This window comes from Rhinoderma darwinii, chromosome 5 (genome assembly GCF_050947455.1).
Source record: "Rhinoderma darwinii isolate aRhiDar2 chromosome 5, aRhiDar2.hap1, whole genome shotgun sequence".
Lineage (NCBI taxonomy): Eukaryota > Metazoa > Chordata > Amphibia > Anura > Rhinodermatidae > Rhinoderma > Rhinoderma darwinii.
This window is the reverse complement of record NC_134691.1, coordinates 187,672,473-187,696,842: the sequence shown is the minus strand read 5'-3', so window position 1 is coordinate 187,696,842 and position 24,370 is coordinate 187,672,473. Positions and strand designations below refer to the sequence as shown.

General features: G+C 41.8%; 1 protein-coding gene across 2 annotated transcripts in view; it reads right to left on the bottom strand.

Annotated features, from left to right (window-relative positions):
• NFX1 (nuclear transcription factor, X-box binding 1) overlaps positions 1 to 24,370 on the bottom strand; it is a 153,020-nt gene that overhangs the window by 65,852 nt on the left and 62,798 nt on the right. For both annotated transcript variants that reach the window (XM_075826794.1, XM_075826795.1), the window contains exons 4-6: positions 12,098 to 12,175; positions 11,880 to 11,985; positions 10,049 to 10,120 (exon numbers count right to left, since the gene is read on the bottom strand). In XM_075826794.1, coding sequence (XP_075682909.1) covers positions 10,049 to 10,120; positions 11,880 to 11,985; positions 12,098 to 12,175 — 256 coding nt within the window. The remainder of the gene's footprint in view (positions 1 to 10,048; positions 10,121 to 11,879; positions 11,986 to 12,097; positions 12,176 to 24,370) is intronic.

The window sequence follows — 24,370 nt, the reverse complement described above, 5'->3', positions numbered from 1 at the left end:
AAAACACTCTTTCATACAGAGCTCTGGTTTTTCGGGACACGCGTTACATTGATATATTGTGTCCTCCCTTATACCCCTCTTATAGCAGACTTTGCACCTCTTTTGACTTTTTCCCTTCTTGCCAGTTTGGGGAACTTCTCCTGGAAAGTGTTGCCCTGGTACGATGCGTGTGGCCTCGCTTCCAGAAGTACTGGGTGCCCCCCCCCCCCGTTCCTGGTCCCTAAAGATTAGGTTTTTGATAATCACCTCTTGAAATTCCAGGAAAGTTCCCCTCTGGCCTGTACATCGACGTAGCACGTACACATTGTACAATGCCATCTGTATGATGTGCCTGGCCAGCTTCTTATACCACACCGCATGGCACTGTAGGGCTTCAGGACTTGATCTGACAAGTCCACCCCTCCCATGTACCTATTGTAGTCCAGGATGCAGTCTGGTTTAGGGGTCTCTGTACTGGTACATGGGTACTGGTGTGACATCTCTCTTGTCCTTGTACTTGACACACAATATGTTGCTGCTAGAATGTGCCCTGCGCTCACCCCTTCTTGTTTGCCCTGCAGAGTCTTAGGGAGGCCTCAGATTTCTTCTAGCAGTGCCGCATGCCACAGGACTGGAAGCGGGGCAGTTGAAGAGTGGGACGCCGGTATAAAAATTATCCAGGTAGAGGTGGTAACCCTGGTCCAGCAGTGGGTGCACCAAATCCCACACAATTTTTGCATTAACTCCCAGTAAGGGGGGGCATTCTGGGGGCTGAGCACTGGTGTCCTTCCCTTCATATATCCTAAATTTGTAGGTATACCCTGATGCACTCTCGCACAGCTCATACATCTTCACGCCATACCTTGCCTTCTTACCCGGCAGGTACTCGCGGAATTGAACCCTCCCTTTAAAATCCACCAAGGACTCATCAATAGAAATACCCTTCTTGGGGGTGAATGCTTCGGAAAACCGGGCACTGAAACGGTCTAATAGGGGTCTCAGTTTATACAAACGGTCAAAACTGGGGTCATCTCGGGGTGGGCACGGCTCATTATCAGTATGATGTAAGAAGCCAAGTATTGCCTGATTTTTAATTTTTTTTTAAGTTACAGTTCAGTTCTGAAGTTGCTTTGATGGACCTATATATTAGAAACCCCCATCAAACACCCCATTTTAGAAACTAGACCCCTCAAAGTATTCACAACAGCATTTAGAAAGTTTATGAACCCTTTAGGTGTTTCACAGGAATTTAGAGCAAAGTAGAGGTGAAATAAAAAAAAATTTTTGGTCAGAAAATCCTCTTTATACCATTTTTTTTATAACACAAAAGGTTTTACCAGAGAAACGCAACTTAATACGTATTGCCCAGATTCTGCAGTTTTGAGAAATATCCCACATGTGGCCCTAGTGCGGTAATGGACTGAAGCGCCGGCCTCCGAAGCAAAGCAGCACCTAGTGGATTTTGAGGCATCCTTTTTATTAGGCACCATGTCCGGTTTGAAGAGGTCTTGTGGTGCCAAAACAGTGGAAAACCACCAAAAGTGACCCCATTTTGGAAACTAGACCCCTTGAGGAATCCATTTTCGTTTTCTTGGGGTGCATGCGGCTTTTTGATCAGTTTTTATTCTATTTTTAAGTGGTGCGGTGACTAAAAAACAGCAATTCTACTATTGTTTTTTTAATCAATTTTTTTTGCAGCGTTCACCGTGCGCTATAAATGACATTCACTTTATTCTGCGGGGCGATACGATTACGGCGATACCATATGTTTATAGGTTTTTTTTATGTCTTATGGCGTTTGCACAATAAAATACTTTTTGTAATAAATCATTCACTTTTTGTGTTACCTTATTCTAAGAGCCAGAACATTTTTATTTTTCCATCAATAAAGCCGTGCGAGGACTTATTTTTTGTGTAACGAACTGTAGTTTCGATCAGTACCATTTTTAGGTAGATGCGACTTTTTGATCTCTTTTTATTCCATTTTTTGGGAGGTGAAGTGACCAAACAATTGTTATTGTGGTACGGTTTATTATTATTTTCTTTTACGGCGTTCATCGCGCGGGATAAATAACGAAATAATTTTGTAGTTCAGGCCGTTACGGACGCGGCGATACCAATTATGTATAGTTTATTATAAAGGGGGGATTTTTACTTTTAAAACTTTTATTTTCTTATTTTTACACATCTTTTTTTTAACTCTATTACTTTGTCCCATTAGGGGACTTGAGGGCAGGAGGCCCTGATCGCTATTCTAATACACCGCACTACATGCGTAGTGCAGTGTATTAGAACTGTCAGCTACTCACTGACAGCAAGCATAGTGGGTCCTGACTTTGTCAGGACCCACTAGGCTTCCGTCGATGGCAGAGCCGGACGCCATTGTTTGGTGTCCGGTTGCCATAGCCACCATCGCCAGCCGCTATCGCGTAGCAGGCTGGCGATTGTAGCTTAACCCCTAAAAAGCCGTGATCACTATTGAACACGGCTTTTAAGGGGTTAATCAGCGGGGACACAGCGATCGGTCCCCGCTGTAGGAGCTGTGACAGCTGCTGTACGAGACAGCAGCTGTCACAGCTCCTGCATGTGTCGGGAGGACGGCCGAAATGGCTGTTATCCCCGCGACGTAATAATCCGTCGCTGAGCGCTAGCGATAGTTAGCGCGATGGATTATTACGTCGCTGAGCGCGAAGGGGTTAAACTTGATTTAAAGAGGCTCTGTCACCACATTATAAGTGCCCTATCTCCTACAGATGAAGGAATAAAAGAAAGAACGGGTGCTTTCCAGGCGCTACCGATCGGAGTGATCATCCGTAGAAAGTATAATCCAATTGTCTCAAGGATAGAGATGAGATCAGTAGTTAAAAGGATTTATTAGTGCAGGTATATAACACAACAGTAGACTGTTTAACAGCGGACTGTTTCGAAACCGGACCGGTTTCTTCCTCAGGTAGCATATAAATGCTCACTCCGATCGGTAGCGCCTGGAAAGCACCCGTTCTTTATTTTATTCCTTCATATCTACATTGAGACTTTTTTGCTAAGTTCTCAAACCGGGTCCTGGGCTGCAACCTGACTCTACTACCAACATACCGTGGAGGCCGTTTTTGGATTCTGCTCTACTGGATGTTATGCTCCCAGCATAACCGCACCAGGTTAGCACCACTTGCACACTGTTCACACCTATAAAATCACAGTTTCATGCACTATTGTGCGCTTTGTTGTCTTTTTCTGTCATTTTCTAGCTATCTCCTACATAAGGAGATCGGCGCTGTAATGTAGGTGACAGCAGTGCTTTTTATTTAGCAAAACTATCTATTTTTACCACGTTAGGAGCGATTTTAGCTTTATGCTAATTAGTTTCTTAATGCCTCAGTGGGCGTGTTTTTACTTTAGACCAAGTGGGCATTGTACAGAGGAGTGTATGACGCTGACCAATCAACGTCATGCACTTCTCTCCATTCATTTAGTCAGCGCATAGTGACACTGCGTTGTTCACTATGTGCGGTCTTATACTGACATATTAACGTTACTGAAGTGTTTAGACAGTGAATAGACATTCCTTGCAGACAGGACGGGATGTCTATTCACAATCCTGACACTTCTGTAACGTTTCTCTGGTCCTTACAGCAGAGCAAGCGTAATCTCGCTGTAACCTGTCATTTACAGTGTGATCTCGCGAGATTACGCTTACTCTGCTGTAAGTACTACAGAAACATTAACGAAGTGCCGGGATTGTGAATAGACATCCCGTCCTGTCTGGAAGGAATATCTATTCACTGTTTAAACACTTCAGTAACGTTAATATGTCAGTATAAGACAGCACATAGTGAACAACGCAGTGTCACTATGCGCTGACTAAATGAATGGAGAGAAGTGCATGACGCTGATTGGTCAGCGTCATACACACTGTACAACGCCCACTTGGTCTAAAGTAAAAACACGCCCACTTGGGCATTAAGAAACTAATTAGCATAAAGCTAAAATCGCTCCTAATGTGGTGAAAATAGATAGTTTTTCTAAATAAAAAAACACTGCTGTCACCTACATTATAGCGCCCATCTCCTTATGTAGGAGATAGGGCACTTATGTGGTGACAGACCCTCTTTAAGTGTATTTAACTTTTTTTTTTTACTAGTCCCCCGCGGGAACTTGAACCAGCAATCGTTGGATCACTTGCATGATTTACTGAAATTCTAATGTTAAACAGCGTCCCCAACAGGGATGCCATTCTTCAAGATATCAGAAAAAAAAGAGGACATCCTCTTCATTGGGCAGTGTCTCTCTTTTTATCCGGACTTCTCGGTTAATATACGTAAGCAATGTACCCAATTTATGGAGACACAAAAGAGATTGAAAGAGAAAAGGCTACAAATATGCCATGTAGTACCCGGCCAGGTTGAGGGTTGTGGATTGCCCTGCTACTAGATTATTCATGACTCCAGACGAGGCCCTGGCATTGGTGGAAACAGCACCCCCCCCTCCCCCTACTTGGCAGGGAGGACCTCCCGACAAGAGAAGTTCTACAGATTAGTCTCCAGCAGCTTCCCCTTCTAGATGACTGGTGCAATGTCTCTACACTGCAGGATTGTCAAGAATTCTGATGTTCTACTTGTACATTTCCCTTACAGGGTCAGGTCTCGGGACTCTGCTTCTAGTTGTTAGTAGCTTAGACAGTGACCCCTGTTCTTGGGTTAAACAGTTAGTGGGTATAGGTAAACACTTTGAGGTTGTAAGTGCTAGATTGAGTTTTTCCTTTTTTTTTTACAATTTCAATTGGGAATGTTTTTGTATATTATTGCAGCTTTTGTACGATTGCTTTGTGCGTGTGTGTATATAGCTGTGTGCTCTTGACTCATCCCCCTTCTGTTCCTTGTCGCAAATGGTTGCGGGCACCTGTGTCTCCTCTAAAGATACTATGGCATCGATTAAAGTTTGAGCTGGAATGTGCGAGGGATAAACTCCAAATTTAAACGAGCAGTGGCCCTGGATTCTGGCAAAAAGCAATCCCCGCACATAATATGCTTAAAGGAAACACACACGACCGGGGAGAAGATCTTCTCCCTTAATCGAGCTTGGTTTGCCAGGGGATACCATTCAACTTATTTCATTTACTCACGTGGTGTATCCATTTTAAATAGACAAAAGTCTCCATATCGAGGTGTTGCAAGTTGCCTGTGACCATTTGAGAAGGTATATCATAATACACTGTATTTTACATGGTTTTGCCTTTAATACCGTGAATTTATATGTCCCCCCCCCCTCACCTTGATCTTAATTTACTACAGTTGGTAACTGGTAAACTTATGCAATTTCCAGTGTGCCCTCTCCTCTGTGTAGGAGACTTTAATGCTGTTCCTGATGCCTCTGTGGATCGGACGGGTGGTCCGGACTCTGCCTCTGCACATCTTAACGCCTGGACTCTAACCCTCCACCTTATTGACATGTGGCGTTGGAAATTACCACTGGATAGACAATATACCTATTATACCACGTCGCATAAAACGTTCTCTTGGATTGACCTCGCCTGGGCTTCCCCAGATTTCCTGCCGCAATTACATCTATAGCTTTTACCCCTAATGGGTATCTCAGACCACACTGCTCTTTGTATAATTATTCAGGCAGGCCCTCCCGCTGACTCAAAGGTTTGGAGACTACATCCTGCCTGGTTAAATTCTCCTGTGGTAAAGCCACTGGTCTCTAGGGCACATGACAATTATTGGGGAAGTAACTTCCCAGACCCTTTAGTTAAATAGGATGCATACAAAGCCACAATCAGAGAGGCTTTAATAGCAGGGGTGGTGGGGCAGCCCCTATGTCGAAGTCCCTGGGAGGGATGGCAGCACCCTACCTCTACTATATTGCTTAACAATTGGTATGTGCCCGGTAGTGGAAAGACATTAATAGGGGCAATGCCATGAGCTCATATGAAAGCCTCACCAACTTACTATATAGATATAGGTGGCCCTTCCACTTCAAACGATTGCCCAAGTGTGGAACATTGCGCATGATTTGCTTGCAGACGCGGATGCCTCCTCATATTCCCCTAAAACTCCCTTATGGGGCGACCCTCATTTATCCCATCTTGAGTCTTTGCCGGGTGCGGTACTTCGGGCGGGGGCCGGAATTAATTTGTGGGCAAGCTGTACTTTGCGGATACTGGATTTGTGTCTCTCGGATCTTGGGGATAGATAGGATGTATCCAAAAACAATTTTTTTCCTTCACTACCTACAATTGCGGTATGCGTGTGTGGCCCAATTTGGCCTTGAACACCTTACCTCTCTTACTCCAAGTTGGAGGACCTTTTGGGCTCCCTGGACCTCTCTAAACCTCTGAATCAATTATACACTCTATTGGAAACTGTGAGACCTCGTCCGTTTGGGAGCTTTTTTGGGATGGAATGGTGATGTCCCAGAGCTGTTGAGCGAGCAGTTGCGGCAGTGGAACTATCCTTCTTTGACATAAGCTGTGAGTGCTAGGGATTTCCTCATTCAGTCCAGATTTCTGCATAGAGTCTACTATACTCCAGTACGTCTGAAAATAATTGGTATCTCCAATTCTGATACATGTTTTAGGTGGCAATCTGATGTTGGCACATATCTTCACTGTGTGTGGCTGTGCCCTAAGATTTTGCCCTTTTGGTCAGCAGTCGCTGCATTCCTTCATGATCACTTTCAATTTCCTAGGCTTCTTGTCCCCCAAGTTTGACTGCTAGGAATCATAAATGAGGTGGTGCCGGGATACTATGATAAGACTTTCGATTTGCTTTGTTCTGTGCCAGAAAAGTCATTATGTTGTGGAAGGCAACAGTGGTCCCGAGTATTGCACATTGGCTCCAGCTTATTAATAAATATGTGCCCTTGTACCAAATGTTGTATATTCATAGGATCGGTCCTTACAAGTTTGAGAAAATCTGGGCCAGATGGCTGAAGACGCCTGAAACAGCGGTCACATCCTTACCTTGACAGGAGTTGTTGTCTGGGATTGGGATGAGTCAAGTAGACTGCATGGATGTCTGTTGTATGACTGGGTTGTGTGACTGCCCTTATGTTTATTACAGTTTACACTTGTAATGTTTGTACGGTTGTAAAAGTAAAGATAAAGCCTTATATAAAAATTAAAAAAAAGCCATTCCCCTGCTTCTAACCACTTATATGCCGTGGGTGCTTTTGACGGCGGCATTTAAGCGATTCATACTGCTCGTTACACTGACGTGTTGGAGGTTACACACCGCTGACATGCTCGTTCTATTTGAGTGGGCTCAGCCCGTGACCCCGCTCCATAATCACCTACCCTGCACCGTATATTTATGGCATGTCGGGAAGGTGCTAAAAGGGAGCACTTACAGACCTGAACTAGCTGTGGGACTTGGCTAATTGAAAGCAAACATTGCCTAAAACTAGGATTATAAAACTCCTTCAAGATTGAAATCCAACACAGTGTGGCAAAAGATCTTAGTTGCTCCCTGTTAGCGGTGTGTAAAATTTGGTGCAAGTATAAATAACATAGAAAGGTTATAAAAGGAAAACATACGGGTAGACCAAAGACGACGTCAAGGTGTCAGGAGAGAAAACTCAAGCAATAGGCCTTGAAAATGGAAAACTTCCAAGAAAACAAATGAAAACCAAATGGGAAGAAACAGGGGTTGATGTTTGTGACAGAACTGTTAGAACTTGGCTAAATGAAATAGGATTTAAATGTAGAAATCCAGAACTAACAACTAAACTGAATAAAACAAGGTTACAAGGGACAAGAGAAGCCATAATGTCGTGTGGATGACTGGATGAGAGGGATATTGAGGGATAAATCAGCAATTTGCATTGACCAGATGCTAGAGCTTCTCTCTGGTGTCGTTCTAATAAAAACATATTAGGATTACGGTCTGGAAAAAAAACCAAAAAACATTTCCCCATTCCTTTATGATACACCCCTGTCAGGTAAAGTACCAGGGGAGGTGGCAATCATTACCTCAACAGCCAATGCACAGGTGTACATATAGATTTTGGACACTTTTCTCATTCCATCGAATAGGTTTGGTGTTAAAGTCCTTTTTCAGGATGATAATGAATCTTGCCACAGAGGAAAGAGTGATAAAGCTTTTCTTCAGCAAGGTAGTATCAACTCAAAGACATGGCCAGCAAACAGTTCGAATCTCAACACAACTGAAAATTTAAAAGAATAGGGGGAGGAAACCTCCAGCTCACCAGTCCAACGCCTGACACCTCTGCCTTGCTCGGATCTCCGCAACGGTCCACGGCAAACAATAGTAGGATGAAGAAAGTTGATTCAGCGCTGCAGGTATGTGGTTTAAAAAGGAACGTATTCCCAATTTTATTGTATCAAAAAAGCTTTAAAATTCGATATCAGGTGCATTTGGGCATCAAGGCAGTAATAGGTGGGTATTTAGCACCTACGCGTTTCAAGCATGGCAAGTGCTCTTAGTCATGGCATCCATTCAGTGAATGAGTGAATGGATGCCATAACTAAGAGCACTTGCCGTGCTTGAAACGCGTAGGCGCTAAATACCCACCTATTACTGCCTTGATGCCAAAATGCACCTGATATCGAATTTTAAAGCTTTTTTGATACAATAAAATTGGGAATATGTTCCTTTTTAAACCACATACCTGCAGCGCTGGATCAACTTTCTTCATTCTTAAAATTTAAAAACTTGGTCCATGACAAGACTCCATCCCGCAAAGGTGATCTGTCAACCCCTCTTCAAGAAAGTTGGAAGTAACTTAAAGAGGCTCTGTCACCACATTATAAGTGCCCTATATTGTACATGATGTGATCGGCGCTGTAACGTAGATTACAGCAGTGTTTTTTATTTAGAAAAACTATCATTTTTGACGGAGTTATGACCTATATTAGCTTTATGCTAATGAGTTTCTCAATGGACAACTGGGCGTGTTTTACTATATGACCAAGTGGGCGTTGTACAGAGGAGTGTATGATGCTGACCAATCAGTGTCATACACTTCTCTCCATTCATTTACACTGCAGATAGCGATATAGTAATATACATTACCTCCAGCCAGAACGTCATGTGTATGTATTCATTCTCCTAAACCACTTGTGTAGCGTCTCTGATTTACAGCACAGCAGGCGTAGTCTCGCGAGATTACGCTGTAAACGGTCATTCACAGCAAGATCTCGCTGTGCTGTAAATCACACAGACGCTACAGAAGTGGTCAGGAGAATGAATACACATCACGTCCTGACTGGAGGTAATGTATATTCATTGTCAAGACACATGAGTAGCGTTATAGTGTGTTTATGTGACTGCAAATAGCGATATAGCTATATCGCTATCTGCAGTGTAAATGAATGGAGCGGAGTGCATGACGCTGATTGGTCAGCGTCATACACTCCTCTGTACAACGCCCACTTGGTCATATAGTAAAAACACGCCCAGTTTTCCATTGAGAAACTCATTAGCATAAAGCTAATATAGGTCATAACTCCGTCAAAAATGAGTTTCCTAAATAAAAAACACTGCTGTAATCTACATTACAGCACCGATCACATCATGTACAAGATAGGGCACTTATAATGTGGTGACAGAGCCTCTTTAATGTAGAATATTGGGGTAGATTTATTAATACAATCTTAAAGATGGACTCTATAAAACTAGAGCATACAAGCAGAAACTGCACAAAAGTTGTCACAGGTCACGTGTGTGTACCGGTAGGGTCTTTTACACATCTGTATTTTAGCAAAAGACAGCAAAAAAAAAAAAAAAAAAGAAGGGATTAAAAAAAAATTATTAATCCCTTAAAAAAAAAAAAAAAAAAAAAGGAACAAATAAGAATGAAAAACATACGACTGAAAAAAAAAACCCGGAACAAAACGGATACAATATGGAAGCAGAAACTGAGCAAATTGTGAAAAAAGATCCGTATTTAATCCATATTTTCATACGCAAGAGTGAAGGAGCCCCTAAGAGACATGCAGGTCTGGTAGTATATACATACAAAACACATGCACAACCAGTCGGGGGTGGGGGGGTAGGGGTACCAAAAAGAAAGATTAAACTTTTTTGCTTAATATATTACAATTACTTACCTGGTTCTTCCACATTCACAGGTTTTTGTCACAAAGGCAGGACATGAGGGGCAAGGTCCTGGATGACACAGGCTAAGTGAAGAAAAGTGATATAAGTAAAATAATAGTCACGCTTGGTTATAAAAGAAATGCAGTAATGATACTAAAACAACATAGCAGCAGTTAGGAAGTGCACCATAAGGAACTTTGCATGAGATCTATAGCCAACAACAACAACACGCAATTTCTGTAAATAGCATGAACGCACACTTCCGCTGGTACACTAGAGGGCAGATGTATTAGTGTATCGGAAGTCATAAGTCTGTGGCCGCCGCTCGCCAGTGAAGCTCCTACAAAGTTTGAGCACTTGTAAAACAGGTCTTCACTGACACAAAATGTGTCTCCGACACCAGGCTATATTATTTAATGAGTAGCGAACGATAGAGGTCTTATTACATTGTCCTAGAGACTGTATTGATAAATCTGTTCCAAGGTGAATGGAAGCTGTATAGAGATGGTACCTGCTCTGTCACTGCACCAGCTATATGTATTCTAGGGGATTGTATTCTACTAAAGGAGCCAGGACGGCAGCCACCAGGGGGTTGTATTCTACTAAAGGGGCCTGGACGGCAGCCACCAGGGGGTTGTATTCTACTAAAGGGACCTGGACGGCAGCCACCAGGGGGTTGTATTCTACTAAAGGGGCCTGGACGGCAGCCACCAGGGGGTTGTATTCTACTAAAGGGGCCTGGACGGCAGCCACCAGGGGGTTGTATTCTACTAAAGGGACCTGGACGGCAGCCACCAGGGGGTTGTATTCTACTAAAGGGACCTGGACGGCAGCCACCAGGGGGTTGTATTCTACTAAAGGAGCCAGGACGGCAGCCACCTAGGGGTTGTATTCTACTAAAGGAGCCAGGACGGCAGCCACCAGGGGATTGTAAAATACTAAAGGGCCCTGGATGGCAGCCACCAGTGGGTTGTATTCTACTAAAGGGGCCTAGACAGGAGCCACTAGGGGATTGTATTCTACTAAAGGGGCCTGGACGGCAGCCACCAGTGGGATGTATTCTGTGCAGGTGTCCTGCTCCATTATCATCGCTGGAGTGATTTTGGCAGTGGGTATATATTAGGGTACGGCTGATGATGCATTTCCCTAATCTAGATTTAAAGTGGCGTTAAAGGTGGCGTTTTACTTCTACTTAAAAGACTACAACCTTACAAATGTGTGACTGAATGCAGACAGTACTTTTCAAATTAAAGTGGTTCTTCAGGAACATCGCTATCCAGGTCTAAAACCAAAGTTCGGGGGAAAGGGTCTGTATACATTGCCTAGTATTCAGCTGAAAAGGACAAATTGGGAGGACCATTGTGAGGAGATCCCTGTCTGCTGCTCTCAGCTAAAGGGCACCTGTGTTGTCAATTCCATTATTCTGCTCGGTCATAGGAGCAGAAAAACGAAATTGACAGAGTGCCGGACGGGTACCAACAGGGCCCGATGGTCACCATTCACTTAAAAATGGGGTTGGTCAGGTTCCGCTGTGAGGTCTGTAATTATGGCAGGAAGATGTGAATAGAGCCTCACTGAGAAAACTTTTTAAGGAGGGCAAAACTGCCTCTCTCTTTATCAAGGTGTTCCACAATTGTGTTAATTCTTATGACTGGAAATGTGACTAACAAAAAAAAAAAAAAAAAAAAAAAAAAATCAATGATTATGAACAATACGGGCTTATTTTATTGTGTAAACATTGCTCTATTCTCCTCTACACTTTGCTTTATTCACACATCACAGGAAAGAGCGAGGCCATTGCTACACAGAAACTAGTGAGAAGATGTCCTAACCGTGCCTTACATGTTGCAAGTATGAGGACAATCCAGGCCAGAGCGCTTCTTTCCACAAAGCTCACCGCAACTATGGGGAATTTCATTTCTATTCCATTCCGGTTTGTTGACTTTACCTTAAAAATGAAACAGAAAAACTAATATTTATACTAATGAAAAACCCACACTAACCAACAATTAGTCTCTATTATGTACAAATTACTGTGCATCCAAGACATTTCAACATACCACAAAAGCAGGTGTAGGTGCTCGGAGCTCGAGCGCAGACATTTTGACAGGCGGGGCATCTCCAACCACTATTTCCATCTGAGAGAAAAAGATAAAAGCACGTCTTCTCTTTAAGAGGATATAGTCATTAACTATACACAACGGCTTGTTTCAGACCGTTGTCTAAATCACGAGACAGCAATATAGCAAGTAAAGATAATGCAATACTATAGGCAATCACAAATACTCACTGCATACAAAAGTATATGTATTCCTTATATAAAAACAGATCCGTCCCCTCTGGGGAGAGAGAGGAGGGGGTATGAACTTTGGCAAGAGTGTTAAATGATTTGTTACTGTACTTTTAGTGTAAAAAGCCCCTTAAATACGGTCTGAACTAGGCCAGCTTCCCTTATGGACAGCTTTCTCATTATACATTACTGTAATGCTGGCCATACACATAAAATAGTGGTTCAATCAACCACAATCATGTCTGATCAGGGATGCCCCAAAAATTCGGTGCCCCTCAATAAGACAAAATTGTGGTCCCCCTTTTGCAGATAAGAGTGCATTCATAACCTAGAGCAATGTCAAGAGGACAAGAGCTTGCAACATAACCCCGCACAATTTCTGTTATCACTTTACCAAGAAGAACCGCTAAAACGAAGCATAGGAGTGGCTTAAAGGAGGGGGGAATGGCCGATCTCCTGGAAAACAGGGAATAATTCTTTAAAGAGGCTGTCACCAGATTATCAAATCCCTATCTCCTATTGCATGTGATCGGCGCGGCAATGTAGAGGACAGTAACTTTTTTTTAATTTTTTTAAAACTATCATTTTTGGCCAAGTTATGAGCAATTTTATATTTATGCAAATGAGCCTTTCTAATGGACAACTGGGCGTGTATTGTGTTTGTAACATCTGGGCGTGTTTACTTGTTTTACTAGCTGGGCGTTGTGAATAGAAGTGTATGATGCTGACGAATCAGTGACCAATCAGCATCATGCACTCCTCTCCATTCATTTACACAGCAGCATCACGTTCTTACTAGAACGATGTGCAGCCACATACACAAGTGTCCTGATAATGAATACACATGACCTCCAGCCTGGACGTCATGTGTATTCAGAATCCTGACACTTCTGAATCTTTTCTGGGAGATTTCCAGCAAGGGAAACAAAATATCGTTTACCTCGTAATCTCGCGAGATTACGCATGGCTTGCTGGAATCTCACAGAAAAGATTCAGAAGTGTCAGGATTCTGAATACACATGATGTCCAGGCTGGAGGTCATGTATATTCATTATCAGGACACTTGATTAACGTTAATGTCTGTGTATGTGGCTGCACATCGTGTTCTAGTAAGAACGCGATGCTGCTGTGTAAATGAATGGAGAGGAGTGTAGGACGTTGACTGGTCACTGATTGGTTAGCGTCATAAACTTCTATTCACAACGCCCAGCTAGTAAAACAAGTAAACACGCCCAGTTGCTAAAAACACAATACACGCCCAGTTGTCCATAAGAAAGGCTGATTTGCATAAATATAAAATTGCTCATAACTTTGCCAAAAATGATCGTTTTTAAAACAAACAAACACGTTACTGTTATCTACATTGCAGCGCCGATCACATGCAATAGGAGATAGGGATTTGATAATCTGGTGACAGAGCCTCTTTAATTGCATATGAGACAAAATAGGATCAAAGGGGAGGAGGAGATTAGGGGAGGAATTGCTGGGATACTTTTTTTTTATTTTTTGTGCATTTGGTATGTTTAGTGTTCCTTGAATCCCTTCTCGCCGCAGCCCTTTTTCAGATTTTCATTTTTTCCTCCCCGCCTTCCAAAAGCCAGAACGTCTTTATTTTTCTGTCGATATAGTCCTACGAGGGATTTTTGCGGAACGAGTTGTAATTTTTCGTAGCACCATTTATTTTGCCATATAATGTACTAGGAAATGGGAGAAAAAGAATTTGTGGGGTAGCAAATGAAGAAAAAAAAAACAGCGATTCCTCCGTGTTTTTTTGCCTGTCGTTTTTATGGAATTCCCTGTGCAATTAAAACAACATGTTAACTTTATTCTGTGGGTCAATACGATTACGGCGATACCAAATATATATAGTTTTTTGTATATTTTACTACTTTTACAAGTAAAAACCTAAGTGTAAAAAAGAAAATGTATTTTGTGTCACCAAATTCCGAGAGCCATAACTTTTTTATTTTTCCGTCGATTAAGTGGTATGAGGGCTTATTTTTTGCGGGATAAGCTGTAGTTTTTAATAAATACAATTTTGGTGTACATGTGACGGTTTGATCACTTTTTATTTCATTTTTTGTGGGAGATTAGGGGACCAAAAAATAGAGATTCTGGCATTTACAAATTTATTTTTTTACGGCGTTCACCGTGCGGGTTAAATAATGATATATTGTAAGAGTTCAGACTTTTACGGATGCAGCGATACCAATTATGTTTACATTTTTACTATGCTCTAGGGGGAAAATATTTTTTTTTAACTTATTTTTTTTTCATTATTTTATTTTTATTTTTTTACACAAAAAAAATAAATACATTAAAACACCTTTATTTAAAGAGGCTCTGTCACCAGATTTTGCAGCCCCTATCTGCTATTGCAGCAGATAGGCGCTGCAATGTAGATTACAGTAACGTTTTTATTTTTTAAAAACGAGCATTTTTGGCCAAGTTATGACCATTTTCGTATTTATGCAAATGAGGCTTGCAAAAGTACAACTGGGCGTGTTGAAAAGTAAAAGTACAACTGGGCGTGTATTATGTGCGTACATCGGGGCGTGTTTACTACTATTACTAGCTGGGCGTTGTGTATAGAAGTGTCATCCACTTCTCTTCACAACGCCCAGCTTCTGGCAGTGCAGCACTGTGACGTCACTCACAGGTCCTGCATCGTGTCGGCACCAGAGGCTACACTTGATTCTGCAGCAGCATCAGCATTTGCAGGTAAGTAGCTACATCGACTTACCTGCAAACGCCGATGCTGCTGCAGAATCATCTGTAGCCTCTGGTGCCGACACGATGCAGGACCTGTGAATGGTGACACAGCGTGATCTCTGGAGAACACGGCTGTGTCTGCACTGCCAGAAGCTGGGCGTTCTGAAGAGAAGTGGATGATACTTCTCATCAGAGCGCCCAGCTAGTAAAAGTAGTAAACACGCCCCGATGAACGCACATAATACACGCCCAGTTGTACTTTTACTTTTCAACACGCCCAGTTGTACTTTTGCAAGCCTCATTTGCATAACTACAAAAATGGTCATAACTTGGCCAAAAATGCTCGTTTTTTAAAAATAAAAACGTTACTGTAATCTACATTGCAGCGCCTATCTGCTGCAATAGCAGATAGGGGTTGCAAAATCTGGTGACAGAGCCTCTTTAACTCATTTTTACTTTTTTTTTTATTAGTCCCCCTAGGGGACTTCAACCAGCGATCGTTAGATCGCTTGCACGATATACTGCAATACTAATGTATTGCAGTATATAGTGATTCTGACAGGCAACTATTAAGCCCTTAAGTGTACAAAGATGGCGGACCTGGGGGACTTCATTAGGCCCCCAGGCAGCCATAGCAACCATTGCCCGCCTCCCACCCGCGATTGCGTTGCGGGGTGCGCGATGAGCTGTTAGAGGGGGTCGCCCCCCTCTTTCTAACGATTTTAATGCTGCGGTCGCTATTGACCGCGGCATTTAACGAGTTTAACTAGCGGGATCGTGCTCGAGCGCGATGCCGCTCGTTGCTCTGAAGTGTCGGCTGTAACAAACAGCCGACACCTGCATCATATGGAGCGAGCTCACTACGTGAGCCCGCTCCATACTTCCCCTACCAGACTTTGGCGTATGGATACATCAAATGTCGGGAAGGGGTTAAAAGGTTAATACTGAATATTTTGGGTGGTACGAGATGGCTTGAGAATTAATAAAAATAGACCTGGTGGTCTAGTGTAGCTTAGTGGTTAATATATTGTATCTATGAGGCTGCCCCATATAAATGGACTGGAGCAGTGGTTGAGCATGCGCGCTACCACTCCATTACTATAGGGGCTCTCTGGAAAGACAAAGTTAGTCCATTCTCGTGATCGGTGGGAGTCCCGGAAGTCGGACCCCTGCCGATCAGAGATACTTACTATGGGAAAACCTCTTTAGTTTTACAAAATATTTAAAAAATATAGGACTAAACAAGCAACTATTGTGTGGAATATTTTATGGAAGTCTTATTCTATTTAACATAGCTTCTGACATACAATGCAAACATAAACTGTCACCAAATTAGCATCTTGCGGTTGTTAAAGCCATCCTTAAATGTTACCCACGTACAGGATGAAAAACATAAAATGCCGTCTGTCCTATAATTATCAATGTACTAATGACATTACACAGCAAGCCACAATAAATCATGTGTAAATGTAAAAGCCTTTATCCCTGTGCTTATCACGCCGAGAGCTGCTCCTCAACCATGTTCCACGATTAATTCAGCAGATCCCCTGGGGTGAAATGCAGAAGACAACAGCAGGTTTTAAAGGAGAAAGAGCTACTAATAAAAGACGAAAGTATAACTTGGCCAGGTTAGCTAGCAACCCAGAGCATCAACCTCTAAATAAAGTCACTGTTTCCACAGTCTGGCACCAATCTTTCGTCATATAAGACACTATTCTGCAGCAATCTGCAAACACTGGGGGAGATTTATCAAAACTGGTGCAAAGGAGAAGCAACCAGAGTGCACCTCTCATTTTTCAAAGGGACTTTGGAAAATGACAGTAGCAACCAGATTGGTTGCCATGGGCAACAACTCCACTTTTCCTTTGCACCAGTTTTGATAAATCTCCCCCAATGTTTTAACTACAGTCAATAGTCGGATTACTCTACAAAGACTATAGGCTTGTTGAGAGTGTCAGTTTCTGGAAACGCTTCCCTCATCCTTAAAACCTAAAATTCAAAGAAGGCCAAAAAAACACATCATGATCTGGCAACTTGCTACATATTAGCACAAAAACATATCAGGTTTGCAAAACTTAAGAGTCTGTCAAGCCAAGACAATTCCTTTTCCAAAGGCAGCTCCCTGAAACTCATCTGTTAAGAGAAGCTGCTGGTGTCTACACATTGCAGAGGAAATGTATTACACGGTACCCACTTGTTTGGTTGTGATAATGGAGGAAACCAATTTACAGGCCTCTCCCCCTGAAGTACCACCGACCCACACATCCTTTTGAGAAAAACTCTAGAAGTGGGATTCAGCACATCTCAACTCCAATTCAGGGGCTGTACGGTAGGTGAGCGCCTAGTGCTTTAAATATGGGCATCTCTAAGATTATTCCAATCTTACACATTTATGGTATATCCATAAGCAAATCATCTAAAATGCAGGATAGTCGCTGGTCCCACCTCAGGCACCCTCATCTATTGAAAAAAAAAAAAAAAGGGGGGTTTCTAGGACACCCGTGTGCCAATGCTATGTTGCTTATTCCATAAGAGGGGCAACTTCTCCATGGAATCCCATATGGTAAGCACTTTAACAAAATTGGCAAACTAAAGACACGGGACTCTTCTTTTTCCCAATAGGTGAGGGCCCCAGAGGTTGGACCAGATCCTATAACACATTTATGGCATATCCCGTAGATATAAAGTTGCAAGAATAAGTAATTAAGTCCTACGGAATTACCTCGAGATTTGAATGGATTACTAATAAAAAGCGGTCTCATGGTTAGTCACAATTATAGACGAATACAATCTAACCAAATCTAACACACAAAAATTGCATTGTTCATGTCTTATTGGGAACATCGAGTAAACATCCACAGTTCAGGAAGAAAATGGTAAGTGAACTTCTGTGTTAATGACATTGCCAAGAGCTCATTGGCATGAGGTGTTTCCATTAACGAGATGAGATTGAAAGTGTGGGTTTCACAGGTGCTTTGCCCATTAACTAAAGGCAAGCAAAGCCTGGTTATTAACAATTCTGTTATTCTGAAGAAAGATTGGTTAGCGTGAACCATGCCTGGAGGCAAACAACTTTTTAAAGACCTCAGAAGATGTGTTATAGAGACGCATGAAGCTGGAAAAGGCAGCAAAAGCATTGCTAAAGCTTAATCTGTTCTCTTAAGATCACTGCAAAAGCACAACGGACAATCTTGAAAAAGGCGAGAAAGAAGGCAAGGGTAACTGCAAAAGACCTACTGGGGACTCTACAAGCTGCAAATACTTCTGTTCATGAGTCCACTATAAGGCCTCATGCCCACTTCAGTTATTTTATTCAGTGTGCTATCCATTTTTTTAACGGACAGCACAAGGACACATTGATTTATATGGGTCCATGCACACTTCAGTTGTTCTAATGGAACCGTGTGGCCGTTCCAACAAAAATAGAACAGGTCCTACTCCTGTCCGTTTTTTTTTTTATTTACATTTTTATTACCTTTTCAATATAACAAGAAGAAAAGAAGAAGAACACGTACACTCCATAATCCACTCCAATATTAACAATTCCAGACATTGTCATCAAGTTAACGTACAATCATGCTGGATTATAGTACAAGTACATCAGAGATCTCAAACAGACATAACCAAATTTTTCAGCTGTAAAATAATAAATCTAAAGAAAACCAACTTATTACCTGTTTTAAAGACAAGTAAATCCCGCACCAGAAAGTATGCCCACCCATGCAGAGACTGCAGCCCCTTCCCACAAGCTAACAAAAGGTTACAACAAGACCCCATGAAAAAGTATACAGGACTATCCAAATATACAGAAATTCAAATTAAGCCCTTCCCGCAACCTTGACATTAATGCACGTCAATGTGAGCAGTCACTTCGCGCGCCTTGACGTGAAATAACGTCTGTGCTCTGACTGTTAACCGCCGCGCGGCGCTACACCGCAGCGGCGGTTAACTGTGCAGAGTGGTGCCCTGCATTTCCCGTTGCCGATCAGCGGCCCATCGCCGCTGATCTCGGCAGTTAACCCCTTAATTGCGGCGTTCGATTTTGAACGCCATAATTAAGGTGTTTAGTGCCGATCGGCAGCCCCCATGTGAAATCACGGGGGCTGGCGATGGTACCCATGGCAACCGGACGCCAGACAATGGCTTCCGGGCTGCCATGTACAGAAGCCTATGAGGACCACCTTGAGGGTGGTCGTCGTAGGCTTCCTGTCAGTGTGACGGTTACGTCAGAATGACAGTTTGAATGCATTACACTACGTGTGTAGTGTAATGTATTCCAGCAGCGATCAGAGCTGCAAGTCTAAGTGTCCCCTAGTGGGACAAGTGAAAAAAGTAAAAAAAAGAATAAATATGTTTTCAAAAAAAGTGTAAAAATAAAAGTTATAAGTGATATAAACAAGAACTGCTTTTTTTCCTATAATAAGTCTTTTATTATAGGAAAAAAAATGAACACGTAAAAAAAAGTACACATATTTGGTATCCCCGCGTTCGTAACGACCCCAACTATAAAACTATAATATTATTTTTCCCGCACGGTGAACACCGCAAAAAAAATAAAACGAAAAACAATGCCAGAATCACTATTTTTTGGTCACCACTCCTCCCAAAATATACAATAAAAAGTGATCAAAAAGTTGCATGTACGCCAAAATAGTACCGATACAAACTACAACCCGTCCCGCAAAAAACAAGCCCTTACACAGCTTTTTTGACTGAAAAATAAAAAAAACTTATGGCTCTCAGAATATGGTGACACAAAAAATAGATTATTTTCTAAAGAAGTTACTTTATTGCGCAAACGCTGCAAAACATAAAAAAGACTATATACATATGGTATCGCCGTAATCGTACCGACCCGCAGAATAAAATATAATGGTCATTTATAGCCCAGGGTGAACGCTGTAAAAAATAAATAAAAATCATTGTCAGAATTGATGGTTTTTGGTCACCTGGCTTGCCGAAAAATGGAATAAAAAAAGTGATAAAAAAAATGGCATGTACCCCAAAATGGTACCAATGAAATCTACAGATTGTCCCGCAAAGAATAAGCCCTCACACGGCTCTGGTGGTGAAAAAATAAAAAAAACTTCTGGCTCCCAGAATATGGCGATGCAAAATGTGCAGTGTTCCAAAAGCGGATAAGATCAGGCGCCATTTATAAGTGCCACAAAAAGCCACATATCTGCGGATTATTATTTATTTACCGCATTATTATACCCTCTTATTATGCCCCTGATGTACTCTGCCCAGTCTACATTTGCCCCCACATTATAAACTGAAATACCAGCAAAACGCCAGAGCTACTACCAAGCAAAATCTGCGCTCCAAAAGCCAAATGGCGTCCCTCCCTGAGCCCTACAGCGTGCCAAAACAGCCGTTTACGTCCACCGATATGGCATCGCCATACCCGGGAGAACCCGGTTAAAATTTTATGAGGTATTTGTGGCACAAACTGGGCACAACACATAGTGCACTAAAATGGCACATCAGTGGAAAATTGCAATTTTCACTCTGCACCATCCGCTGCGCATTAAACCCTTCGCGCACCATGACTTAATAGCATGTCGTGGTGTGGGGGGGTGATATATGGAGCGTCCCACGCGCTGAGCCCTCGCCATACGCTGCCGGTGTCAGCTGTGTATTACAATAATATACCTGGGACTAACGGACAGAAACAGCGAACACGCTGTTACAGGAGCCTGTAAAAATGACAATATATTGCAATACATTAGTATTGCAGTGTATTCTACCAGTGATCTAACGATTGCTGGTTCAAGTCTCCTAGGGGGACTAATAAAATGTGTAAAAACAAAAAGTAAATAGTTATTATTAGTGGAAAAAATTAAATAAATATTTAAAGTCCAAAAAGAAACCCTTTTCACATTTTTTTCTCTAAAGTAATGTAAAAAAAACAAAAAAAAAAAAACACAAAATTGGTATCGCTGCGTCCGTAAAAGTCCAAGCTATTACAATATACCATTATCGAACTCGCAAGGTGAACGCCGTCAAAAATAAAGAATTTTAAACAGTTTTTTGGTGACCTTCGTTCTAACAAAAAATGTAATAAAAAGTGCTCAAAAAGTCTTATGTACCAAAAAATGGTACCAATAAAAACTACAGCTCGTCCCGCAAAAAATAAGCCCTCACACCACTCTATTGACAGAAAAATAAAAAAGTTGTGGCTCTCGGAAAGCGGGGAGGAAAAACGAAAAATAAAAACATGGTTCAGTTCGGAAAGTGTTAATTACTTTCTAATGAAAAACCCATTTATGACCACATGTGGGGTATAGCCGTACTCGGGAGAAATTGCTTTAAAAATGTTGGGGTGCATTTTCTCCTTTATCCTTTGTGAAATTGAAAAAAAAAAAATCAACATTTTAGTGGAAATAATGTTGATATTAATTTTCACGGCCTAATTCTAATAAATTCTGCAAAAGATTTGTGGGACCTAAATGCTCACTATACCCCTAGAAAGATTCCTTAAGTGGTGTAGTTTCCCAAATGGGGTTACTTTTGGGGGGCTTCCACTGTTTCGGTCTCTCAGTGGCTTTGCAAATTCGACATGACACCCAAAAACTATTCCAGCTAAATTTGAGCTCCAAAAGTCAAATAGCGCTCCTTCCCTTCTAAGCCCCGGTGTGGGTCCAAACAGCAGTTTATTACCACATATGGGGTATTTACGTAATCAGGAGAAATTGCTTTACAAATGCTGTGGTGCTTTTTCTCCTTTATTACTTGTAAAAATTAAAAAGGTCTACGTTCTTACAGAAAAAAAGTAGATTTTTACCTTTACAGACTAATTCCAATGAATTCAGCAAAACAACTGTGGGGTCAAAATGCTAACTTTACCCCTAGAAAAAATTCCTTGAGGGGTGTAGTTTCCAAAATGGGGTCATTATTGGGGGGTTTCCATGATTTTCATCCCTCCAGTGCATTGCAAAACGCGACACGGCACTGAAAACTATTTCAGCAAAATCAGAAATCCAAAATCCAAATGGTGCTCCTTCTCTTCGGAGGCCAGCTGTGGGTCCAAACTAGGGATGTCACGATACCAGAATTTGGACTTCGATACCGATACTTCGTTTAGTATTGCGATTTCGATACCAATTTCGATACTTTTGGCAACAGTAATAAAAAAAAAAATTTCTTCCGTTTTCTGATGTGAGGCGCGACGTGTGATTAATTTTGAACGCGCCTCACATTAATAGTAATTAATCCCATCATGTTTCTCAGTCATAATGCGAGGTACATGATGAGGTACATGATGTGGTTAATTACTATTAATGCGAGGAACATGGAGGTTAAATTCATCGCACCTCGTGCCTCACATTAATAAGTGAAAGCCGTGTTTATTTCATTTTTTTACAGCGTACACATCATAAATGATGCAAAAAAAATGTTGTGCGATGCATTACTGAATGTGTGAATATTTTAATGTTTATTGTAAAAAAGGTGTATGTGTATTTTTTTTAAATTTTAACAATACTGTTTTTACTTTATTTTTAAACTTTAATGTACTGACATATATCAGATATGTGCCAGTACATTACCCTGTGGACAGATAGCACACAGGCAGTTGTTAGGACATACTTGGGTATGTCCTAACAACATGAAATATGGTAAGACATCCCTGGGGTCCGTCAATAGACCCTGGGCTGCCTGCCCATATATGGTATGGCCCTCGATCGCGTCACAGGAATTCCCTGTGACGCGATCCAGGGGCATCCCCCCTGCTCATTTTCTCCTGAATGCTGCAGTCAGCTGTGATCGCAGCATTCAGGGGAATAACGGCGGAGATGAGAGGTTTCTCTGATCTCCGCCGTTATAGAGCGGGGCTGCGGCTGTGTAATACAGCCATTGCCCCGCTCCTGACAGGAAGTGCGCGGTCAGCATGAGGTGATGCGGCCGGCGCTGCACTAATGAGCGGCAGTTCAGGCACTGAGGACAGAACATGGGGGTGTTTTGTAGTGTGCCCGCCATGTTCTGTCTCCAGTGCCGCCGCTCATTATTGCAGCGCTGGCCGCATCGCATCATCCTGACCCCGCAAACTTATCATGACTCAGGAGCAGGGCTGTGGCTGAATTACACAGCCGCAGCCGCGCTCCCATACATTCATGTATTACTATACTGAGCTGTGCGGCTGCGCAGCCAAGTATCGAAATACAGGAAATAGCGGTATCGAACCGTTTAGGGATGCACAGTATCGAAACAGTATCGAAGTTTCGATGCACCGTGCATCCCTAGTCCAAACAGCAGTTTATTACCACATATGGGGTATTGCTATAATCGGAAGAAATTGCTTTACATATTTTGGGGTGTTTTTTCTACTTTATTCCTTGCAAAAATTAAAAATGTCTACGTTTTTTCACAAAAAAAAGCAGATTTTAATCTTCACCTAATTCAAATATATTTAGCAAAAAAACTGTGGTTTCAAAATCCTAACTATACCCCTAGATAAATTCCTTGAGGGGTATAGTTTCTAAAATGGGGTCACTTTTGGGGGGTTTCCACTGTTTTGGCACCACAAAACCTCTTCAAACCTGACATGTTGCCTAAAATATATTCTAAAAAAAGGAGGCCCCAAAATCCACTAGGTGCTCCTTTGCTTCGGAGGCCTGTGTTTCAGTACATTACCGCACTAGGGCCACATGTGGGATATTTCTAAAAACTGCAGAATCTGGGCAATAAATATTAAGTTGCATTTCTCTGGTAAGACCTTCTGTGGTACAGAAAAAATGTATTACAAATGAATTTTCGAAAAAAAAAAAATGAAATTTGTAAATTTCACCTTTACTTTGCTTTAATTCCTGTGAAACACCTAACGCGTTAAAACACTTTCTGAATGCTGTTTTGAATACTTTGAGGGGTGCAGTTTTCAAAATGGGGTGATTTATGGGAACTTTCTAATATATAGGGCCCTCAAAGCCACTTCAGAACTGAACTGGTCCCTGAAAAAATAGGCTTTTGAAATGTTCTTGAAAATATGAGAAACTGCTGCTAAAGTTCTAAGTCTTGTAACGTCCTAGAAAAATAAAAGAATGTCCAAAAAACGATGCAAACATAAAGTAGACCTATGGGAAATATAAACTAGTAAGTATTTTGTGTGGTATTACTATCTGTTTTCCAAGCAGATACATTTAAATTTAGAAAAATGCTAATTTTTGCTAATTTTCTCTAAATCTTGGTGTTTTTTACAAATAAATATTGAATTTATCGACCAAATTTTTTCCCTAACATAAAGTACACTATGTCACGAGAAAAAAATCTCAGAATCACTTGGATAGGCAAAAGCATTCCGGAGTTATTACCACATAAAGGGACATGTCAGATT